Source organism: Leiobunum rupestre, chromosome 8 (assembly GCF_980474605.1).
Source record: "Leiobunum rupestre chromosome 8, qqLeiRupe1.1.hap1, whole genome shotgun sequence".
Classification (NCBI taxonomy): Eukaryota; Metazoa; Arthropoda; class Arachnida; order Opiliones; family Sclerosomatidae; genus Leiobunum; species Leiobunum rupestre.
Window position 1 is genome coordinate 47,090,382 of NC_143391.1, and position 10,727 is coordinate 47,101,108.

The following is a 10,727-nucleotide window of genomic DNA, read 5'->3' on the forward strand; positions in this document are numbered from 1 at the left end:
ACTTCTTTTTCCATCTTCTCGTCGCAGACCGTTCTACAGCGAAACCTACTGAACCGATTAAAATTAAATTTCGTATACAGTTTCAAATTAAGCTTCCATTGTGTCCTTCCAAAGGAAATGTTTCTATCTGGTATAGTTCTTGAGCTACGGCGACAAATGTACAGTTCAGCGAGTCGGTAACGAAACCATGGAGTAATAAACACATAAGAAGTACTAAACCAGAGCGACCAGCGATTTCAAAAAATTAATCCAAAAGGTTTGAGGGTTCATTCTAGGTGAAAACGTGGCGCTGTGTTCGAAAAAATAGTCTTGGAAGTCGCAGATTGGACAGTTAGCTGCCAGAGGGCGTTAAAGGTCAAAATGCCCGCTATGACGGATATACTTCGAAACTATGTATGCAACATATTTATAGGTGGATTGTAGGTAAAAGGGACGCTGAGTTCGAAAACAATAGCCTAGCGAGTGTCAGGCTGGAGGTTGTCCGCCGTAGGGCGGTCAAGGTCAAAATGGCCGATACTAGGGAAATAGATTAAACATTCGAATGCTACTGATTTATAGGTTGTTTCTAAGTGAAACAGGTGCAGTGAGTTCGTAGTGTCTCTCCAGTGTCAGCGTGGGCAGTGTGCTTCACTTCTATTGTTATAAACAAAAAGGCGTAAAATCCACCCAAAAACCATTCGGTTAAAAATGGTCAGGTCCTTTAAACAAAAACGTCACGTCCTATATTACTCAAGGCCATACAAGTCGTGAAATCAAATAAAGGGCAAGATCTGTAATTATATTAAAATAAACGTCATAAACTGGACTTATTTGTCGACAAGTGATGTGCTCTGAAGTAATATGCAAGACCTTGCGCGTCATAAGTGTTTTACTGAGTAAAAATCCTTTGTGCAACCATAAAAAATTTCAGAGAATGGCTAATATAAGACGTAATATACGACGTGACGTTTTTGTTTTGTATCTTGAGGCTCAGCAGCCAATTTAGAGGCAGTAGCAAAAATCTTGAAGGTGTCACGATATTCCATAGAAATCTAGGTAACTAGAATAGCCAGATCTCAGCCAATCAGAGCTCAAAGAGTGGTTCTGCCAAGAGTTTAACGTCACCGGAGATAATGACGTCACCTAGCTCCCGCGAATCCCGTGATAGTAGCGGATTTATATCCTCCTTGGCGGAACCACTCTACGGCCTCTCATTGGCTGAAGGTTCAAAACGAACTGGCGACAAGCTCGGCCGTAGGCGGCAGCATTCTAGTTACCTATGAGATTTCTATGCGATATTCAGTCCATGAGGCAGCAGGAATATCAGGGACGTACCTTTGGGGGGGGGGGGGCGGGGGAGAGTTGGCAAATCAAGGTGGACTTGGCAAAATGAAAATTATGAAACAAGTTTGTTAATGAAAAAAACTACTAAATCGATGGTAAACGATGTTGCAACAGATCATTTAGAATTTCCCAGCAATTTACTTCCCTAAAGTCATTAACTGTGTTTGAGATTTCTTTGTAGTTACTTCTCCTTATGTATAACTTACAAGACCTGATTTCTATGCTAGGCAGCTAGTGTGTCGGAACTTTAGTTCAGCCTTGTGGTAAAAGCTTTTTAAATAGTCACTTTTCCTACAGCACCTTATAAAATTCAAAGGCAGATAGACGCGTGATAGTGAATATCGGTTGTTCGTTATTATTTAAGTGTTAATTTTCTACGTTAAATTTGGCAATCTGCAAGGTTGGTAAAATTTGGACTAGAAAAGGTTGCCTCGAAAAGGGGGCTTTGATTTACCCGTCGTCTGATTCTAGGTCTGTTACTCAGCCTTCTACTGTAGTACATGACGTCACTGGTTCGGAAAATGCTAGGCTTCTCAAAGTTACAAGTGACGTCACCTGGTTCGGCCAATAGCATTTATTTTCGTACATGAGACCCCCTTGGGCAATCTGTATAAAATTTATAAAAATACCTAGTAAGTCGTGAATATTATATTGATATTCTTTAGGAAAGTGAAAATTTTACAAGCCAATATTCCTAAAGTTGCGTTGGGTAAAGATAACGTATGATACAGTGTCGATTGTTCTTACATTAATATTTCAGTAATAAATGTTTGAATTGTTTATGTTATATTTGGGTATGAATAATTCCAGTTATTCAAGCAGTTCAGTCATTGAATTGGGAATAATACTGCTAGAATTACAATTACGATTTCGGTTGCCATGGTTACGCGGGACCTGTTCTGAGAAGACTGTACGAAATTCATCTTTATAATTAGGCGGTAGCGCCATCTATATTTTGTAAAGTTATATGATTCGCGCAAAAATTCAATCGCAATATAGTTGCCACCACTAGAGACAGATGCCGCCACGGTTGAACGATGTAGTTGAAAAAGTCTCCATATTAAACGAAATTGGTCCTGCGCCAGCCAGATTTAGTTGTAACTCTATTTATTCCCAACTCAATGAGTTCAGTTAAACAACAACTAGTATTCGTCAGGATGAAATGTATCTATTTTTACTACAGCGGGATACACGACGAGAAAATAGTAAATGGGTTTGATGGGATTTTTAAATTGCTGTACATCGTTCAATCTCTTTTTTCTTCGTGTATCTCGCTTTATATATAAAGAGAGTACGCAAATGCTTCACTCACTATAACTAGACGCCGAACCGTTTTCGCCATTGAATTGGGAATAGTACCGCTAGTGTATTTTTCTCTACGAACCTTGCCGCTAGAATGACATAGGCGCCCAAGGCGCGTTCAATAGTCGTGGTTTCGCGAAACAAATTCAAAATTTCGAGTCGGCGCACTCAGCCGTCAACTCTATCATTATCCGGGTGGCGCCATCTATAACTTTCAAAGTACATTAGTACTATTAATTCAATTGTATAGTATATAATTCCCCCGCTAACAGCGGATGGCGCCACCGAATATAATTTTAATAAAATATTTAAATTGAAATCTACCGTAACAATCCAAACTTAGACGACTTGACAAACTTTGTTTTTTACTTGGCAAATTTCACTTACCTCCCCCCCCCCCCAACGTACTCTCTTCGGTACGCCCCTGAGCAGGATTCGCAGTGTCCGGCTCAAAATGATCAGGTCCCCGAAAGGTCGAAGTCTTGGTGAAGACGAGATGATAGTTAAAAACAGTGTGGTGAAGAGAGCGTGAGATAAACTTCTGACACCATGTTGTAACTTGTAAGATTTAAATAAGCAAATGATTATGATAAATTCCCAAGGTTTTAATGTGACATACTGAAGTTTTTACATTAGCTTATATATCGTTCAAATGGACCGTAAGATAAGATAAACATGATATAAGATAAGGGGTACGTTCAGCAGCGCTCATCGGTTTCCTACTGTACGCTTTTTCGCGTTTCCATTTTTGACGTCACGATGGTCATCGGCTTCAAGAGCCGGTTTTTCCGATGACTGACGTCATTACTGACGTAAAACTATTATAAATTCAACGCCATTTTAAAAACACATCGATGACTGAATAGAAGAGTACAGAAACTTATGACGTCATTATGACGAAAAAGCTCATCGGTGGATAATATAAATTCATCGGGTTTTTTTCCGTTGACTGTTACTGAACGTACCCAATATAACTAATTTACATTTACTAAACTAACGCCATCTACATATACTACAGGGTTGATGGCAAGGGCCTCATTCCGGGAGACAGCGGACACCCTGTTGAGGGTCGACTGGTAGACAGTATCAGAGAAACCCCTTGTCGAGAAAGAGTCCCGCATCTCGGCAGCCATTTTATTAAAGTCGTCATGTGAAGAGCAAATTCTACGTAAACGGAGAAACTGGCATGAAACTGGGAATAAGGAATAGCATTTCTGGTGTTATAAACTAAATTCAAATATAGTAATGTACGCGCCAAACCCAAATGTATATGAATAACAATAGAGGGCGCCAGATAAGTTGGATTAGGGTGAAGGGTATATAAACCTTGGAAGGAGAGGCAGATGTTTTTTCCTCTCCCAATGGTAGGCAAAGCTGACAGTAACTATGTAATATGCAACGCAGATTTATATCGAAGATATTGTAAATAGTTCTTTTGTTTTATGATAACTAAATAAATGTCGTTAATCATTTATTATAACCCTGCCTGATAATTTTGATCAACAAACACAACAAATGGCGACGGGGATGGGATGCGGTGAAGAAGATTAAAAATATCACAAAGGCCCAAGATTCAACTGTGCTTATTATACAAGGAGCAAGTTATTTACAGAGTGACACCAAGGCTGAGCAAAGATACAAAATAAAGATCACCTTTGAGCAAGACTGAACAATACAAGTATGTCAAGCTAATACATTCAAAGATATTATATTATAAGGAACAATGCCAGACATTCCGATTCAAGACCAGGCTCCAGCTCAGGCCCAAGCTCAGGCTCCCAGAATACACGGTGGAGCTAGATTACCTTTCTACGAGAGTAAGATTGAAACTTGGACTCAATATTCTATTCGGCTGAAGGCCTTCTTCAAAGTCAATGCTGTACAAGAAGATATGAAGGCTTCGTATCTATTTACAATTCTTGGTCCAACTGAATTATCATTACTTACAAATTTGGTATTATCACTAGAAATTGATACAGTTCCATATGCTACGCTTATTGACAAGTTGGATAAACACTTCACCCCCACACCATGTAAATATGTAGAGCGTTTCCGATTCACAAGTAGAATGCGGAAGCCAGGAGAATCTATTGCCGACTACATGGCGGAACTAAAGAAACTCACAAGATATTGCGGACTAGGAGGAAATTTGGAGGAGCGACTTTTGGAACAACTTGTTTTGGGAATAAATGATGCAGCTATGCAAGGTAAAATATTCGAGGAATGCGAGAAAAATGTGGCTGTTACGTTGGACGATGTTCAAGGAATGGAGACCGCTTCTAAAAGTACAAATCAAGTCAAAATACAACACGGGTTAAACAGTAATGGAAATACAAGTTCTACAGTTAACGCCGTTGGTCCCAGCCATCACAGGCCTCACATGAAAAATTCAGGTCAGAGTAATTCCTCAAGATTTCAGAAACAACCTAATAAACCCGTACCTCATACCTATATTTGCATGAGATGCAACAAGCCGGGGCATATGGTTGGTGATTGCCCGCACACTCAAGATACGTGCCACAACTGTCAAAAGAAGGGGCATCTAGCCGCAGCATGTATGAAACCCAAAACAAATTCCAATAATAACTATCACAGGATGTCTCACAGAGGGAGTCAAGGAAAATCCAGAGGCAGCAATCATATAACGAGTTCTGAAACATATTTCGAGGAAGTCCCTGAATATGCTCCAGTGTATAATGTTATAGATTTATCCAAAATTACAGATGAAGACAATCAAACTCCACCAGCTGAAACTATGGATTTGGAAGTTAATGGGACAGTTTGGGACTATGGTTCCTTTCGATCTCGATAATGGCTCGGGACATGCTATGATCACTAAAAACTGGTTTGACAAGCTGAAATACAAGTCAGAAGTCCAAAAATTCACTCAGGCACCATTACAGGCTTACAGTGGTCACACGTTGCAAGTTGTAGGCCAGACGAAAGTTACAGTCAAGAGAAATGACGTAAGCATAATATTACCAGTTCTAATTGTACAAAGTCCAGGACCAAATCTGTGTGGAAGGAAATGGTTGTTTTCTTCCCTGAACATTATACCATCCATCTACGATACTCCAAAGGTAAATCAAACCTCGCAATTGGAGAATGAAAGCAGCCAGCATCAGCTACAACGAACTCTACAAAAGAATGCAGACCTTTTCACACCGGGATTAGGAAAATTAAAGGGAGTCCAAGTCAAACTACATCTGAAGCCAAATTCCATACCAAAATTCTGCAAGGCACGCACCATTCTTTACTCACAAAAAGACAATGTAGAAGAGGAACTCCAGAGGATGGTCAATGCAGATATCCTTGAGCCAGTTGCTTTCTCAGACTACGCATCACCAATAGTTCCAGTGCAGAAGATACCGCACTCAGGGCAGCAGGACGAAGGAAAGCCAGCGAAGAAGAGCTCCATTAGGATTTGCGGCGATTACAAAATTACAGTAAATCCCAATCTTGACACGGAGATCTACCCATTGCCTCGGGCGGAAGATATATTTTCTCTAAATTGGCAGGATGCAAGTATTTCTCTAGATTAGATTTAAAGGAGGCATACAATCAATTGGAATTGCACCCGGAATCAAGGGATTTTACAGTCATCAACACGTCCAAAGGATTATTCCGCTACAAGCGATTACCACAATGAATCTCATCGTCCTCAGCATTATTTCAACGCCACATGGAGACGATTTTACAAAACCATCGCAATGTCTCTACATTTCAAGATGATATCCTGATTGGAGGTAAGACTGTACTCGAACACCTACAATGTCTGGATGCAGTTCTAACCACATTGCGAAGGAATGGTCTAAAGTTACGCAAAGAGAAATGTAAATTCCTAGAAGAGCGTATAGAGTTCCTTGGCCATCTACTGGACGCTGAGGGCTTACACCCGCAGGAAGGAAAAATTACAGCTATCATGGAAGCCCCACAACCTGAGAGCGTGGAACAGCTTCGTGCATTTCTGGGATTGCGCAACTACTATACACGATTTCTACCGAACAATTCCACAAAATTGGCTCCGCTCCACGCCCTTCTACATAAAGACGTGAAGTGGACCTGGACAGAACAACACAAGCAAGCTTTCCAGGAGGCGAAAAATTCTATCCTCAATTCTAAGCTATTGGTACATTACGATGTCTCTCAGGAAGTACATCTAGCTACAGACGCTTCACCTGTTGGATTGGGAGCCGTAATATCCCAATTGCGTTCGCATCCCGAAGTCTAACAGCGGCAGAACGAAATTATTCACAAATAGAGAGGGAGGCACTTGGAATTGTGTTTGGAGTAACAAAATTTCGAGATTACTTATACGGCAAGAAGTTTTCTCTTCATACAGATCACCAGCCATTGGTAACACTCTTTGGGGCCAAAACACAGATTCCACAAATGGCTGCTGCCAGAATCCAACGGTGGGCACTGTTGTTAGCGGCATACACGTACGAAATCAAGTTTCGCAAAGGATCAAACAATGGAAACGCAGATGCCCTTAGTAGATTGCCCATTTCAACCAAAATTATGAACACACCAATTTCCACCGAGTATGTGCTTTTATTGACAGAAATGGACAAAGGCCCTCTTTCAGTTAAGAAACTCGACTTACTTACACGAGAAGATCCAGACCTCAAGAGAGTTGCGAAATACATGAAAGAGGGATGGCCTCGCAGACTTCCTTCCAACCAAAAGGGACTAGAAGCATTTCATCGTGCGAGATACGAATTATCCAATTATGACAACATTCTGCTTCGAGGAAATCGCATAATTATTCCAAAGTCTTGCCAAAAAGAAATAATGGATGAACTCCATAGTACGCATCAAGGCATTGTGGCCATGAAAGGTCTAGCAAGGGCAAAAATATGGTGGCCAACAATCAATGTGGAGATTGAGGAATTGGCAAAGAGATGCAATATATGCCAAAATGCCGCACCAATGCCTAAAGCCCAGTTTAGCGAATGGAAGACTCCCTCAGGACCCTGGAAAAGAGTACACGCTGACTTTGCGGGCCCTATAGAGCGCATTTGAAGAATTCACTTCCCGAAATGGAATAAAGCACTTGCGTACAGCCCCTTATCACCCTGCAAGCAATGGCCAGGCGGAGCGAACAGTCCGTACAGTAAAGGACACTCTGCAGAAAGTGAACGGAGGAACCAGCGAGGTGATAGATGCATTGAACGTTGGTCTGAAAGAATATCAAACTGGAAGTCTAGAAGCACGTCTATCGAGAATCATACTCAACTATAGACGTACACCAAATAAATCCGGAAAATCACCGGCAGAACTCATGATGGGAAGGCAAATAATGAGAAGGCTTGATTTATTCAACCCGAAAACACAGTTCCATCAAGAAAAGACGGAAACTCCACATACAGGAAGCGAAAGATCTTCAAAGAAAAAATTCGAACCCTCTGATCAAATATACACAAGGAATTTTGGTACAGGTGACAAGTGGCTTAAAGGCACAATCATTTCAACCCTTGGTCGAACCATGTTTGAGGTAGAAACAGACCGAGCGAAACTACGAGAAAACACCTGAAACCATGAATCTATTTAACCCATGAATATCCAACTCTATCATTAGCCACGGTATACTCTGAGGGAAACAACCATAACGCGTCATTTTAGGAACTAACGCTGAGTTCTACTTCGACTCCGTCACTATAAATTGGCTCCGCCCCACGCGTCGCCAGAGGTGACCTAGGGTATTCCAGTTGAATATTCATGGGTTAAATAGATTCATGCTGAAACTGAGTCTCATCCGGTAGTAACACCAGTCAAAATTCCAATGAAGCCTCAACCTGGATTGCCAATCATCCTATATAGACAATCAGGCAACATTGTGGCAGCGCAACCGATCACACCGGACCAACAGATAGTTGGGAGAGAATCAGATAATCCATTGCATGAAGTTGCCTCCGGGAAAAGAGAAAAAGCGAACCTTCTTCCACCCGAAGTACATCCGCCATCAGTTCCTGACGAATCAGAACCACCATCGAACACGGTCCCTCCAGAAGACAAATCCGTACCAGTACCTCCAGCTGTTGTGACAAGAACTCAACCGCCAAGAGAAAGGAAGATACCAGTGCGTTTTAGAAAAGAAATATAAAGACATAACGCAGTAAAAAAAAAGAGGGGGTATTGTTATAAACTAAATTCAAATATAGTAATGTACGCGCCAAACCCAAATGTATATGAATAACAATAGAGGGCGCCAGATAAGTTGGATTAGGGTGAAGGGTATATAAACCTTGGAAGGAGAGGCAGATGTTTTTTCCTCTCCCAATGGTAGGCAAAGCTGACAGTAGCTATGTAATATGCAACGCAGATTTATATCGAAGATATTGTAAATAGTTCTTTTGTTTTATGATAACTAAATAAATGTCGTTAATCATTTATTATAACCCTGCCTGATAATTTTGATCAACAAACACAACAACTGGTGTGCCGAGTATGGGAAGAAGTCGGTCAAAAATGAGGATCGTGTCCAGGTCATGATGACTACAAGAGACGTCATCGATGAAACGACCATAAAACTCTGGAATGGGACCAGCATAACCTGAAAAGAAGCGAACCTCTACCAACAAAAATATTCGCAAAACTAGGACCCATCTTAGTTCCCAACTCCACTAACCTGTCTGTAGATCTTGCCATCAAAAAAGAAGGCGTTCAGCGTCAGCACCAGTTCCGCGAGACGAACGACGGTTTCGGTGGGAGGTTATTTGTCGGTCTTGTGGTGAAAAAAAAAAATGCTGAAGGGCTCGGCGTATGAAATCACCGTTGAAATAAGCCACCCGTTAGCTCTTGTGAAAGAGAAAGAAGAGAAACGGCGGAGTATCACTAGCGCTGTTACGACACCTAGACTCGTTTCGGTCGTGAATTCTCTATCAAAATAGCATACTACAAGAGAATGATTTCTTCTAGCGGTGACCTACGACAATTACCAAAACACCTCAATCACACAAGGTGTCAAATACTAGTCGTACAAAGAATTTGACGTCTCCTAATGTTTCAGTAAATGCACCTAAGTCTTCCGCCGCAGCTCTGTCACTCAAATCAATTCAACTGAAATTGAGGCTACTTTTCATCGTCTGTCCACAAAATTCTCAGAGCTATCACTAAGCTAGGAACCTACGTTACTCATATGCAACAATTACAATCCGTTTTAATACCAAAGCAAATATTAACCTGAATTAAAGGCTTCAAAAGTCGCTTGATGACTTAGCCCTAAGGTGGTGCCTTGGGTATTAGCCTAGCTGATTATTATTATTATTATTATTATAATCAGCTCGTTGGAAGAATACGTTGCTGCTCTTTCCTCCACCCTAGAAGCTCACCGAATAAATTTATCCCGTTACCAATCGTGAGGTAGAGGAGCAACGTGAGTTACTCGATTCACAGCAAGACCAAATTAGCACTTACACTGACAATGTTACTAAACAGGGCAATGAAATATTAGACCTCCAACGTATAGTCCGGGAGAAACAAGACGTATTTATAGCGCCCAACGCTTGGCACACAGACTTACAATGACCGAACTATTACGTCGCCTTGAAGATGGTTGGAGGGAAAGTGCTTCTCCGGGCTGAACTAACGAATCCCAAAACCGTTGACTCCACTACTCAAAAAACTAATTTCTCACCACTCACCAGGATAATTTCTATCCTGTTCTTCATGTAAATAGTGTAAGAAATTATGCAAATTATGTAAATAATATTGTAACTCATGATATCCCCGTCTCCATAACTACCAGCTCTCAAACTCCCCAAATCTTGAACAAAACCGCCATACCACCTACAAATCTGCCTACTGCCCGTCATGATGTCGTCTCTTTCACCAGTGCCTTCCTGCCAAACCATTCATAAGTAATCCATCAATCACAACCTTGCACACGAATACACTGAGAACATCACCCGCACTCAACGTCCTTTACACTAATTTATGTACCTTGACTGCATACAAGTTGGCCGAGCTCTAATGAATCAGAACTACCAACAATTAAATTAAGACGAATATCGTGGCGTTAACAGAAACCGGCTTTACATCCGAAATCCTCATCCACTTTACCATTTTCCGCATAGATCGATGTGGCCCTCATTAAGGCG

General features: G+C 41.2%; 1 protein-coding gene across 1 annotated transcript; it reads left to right on the forward strand.

The window, feature by feature from the left end:
• The first annotated feature begins 7,017 nt into the window (after positions 1–7,017).
• On the forward strand, positions 7,018–8,731 carry LOC149933540 (uncharacterized). Its single transcript, XM_090157322.1, has 3 exons — positions 7,018–7,611; positions 7,679–8,122; positions 8,360–8,731. Exons 1-3 carry the CDS (start codon positions 7,018–7,020, stop codon positions 8,729–8,731), a joined length of 1,410 nt encoding a protein of 469 aa, XP_090013448.1.
• Positions 8,732–10,727: the final 1,996 nt, after the last annotated feature.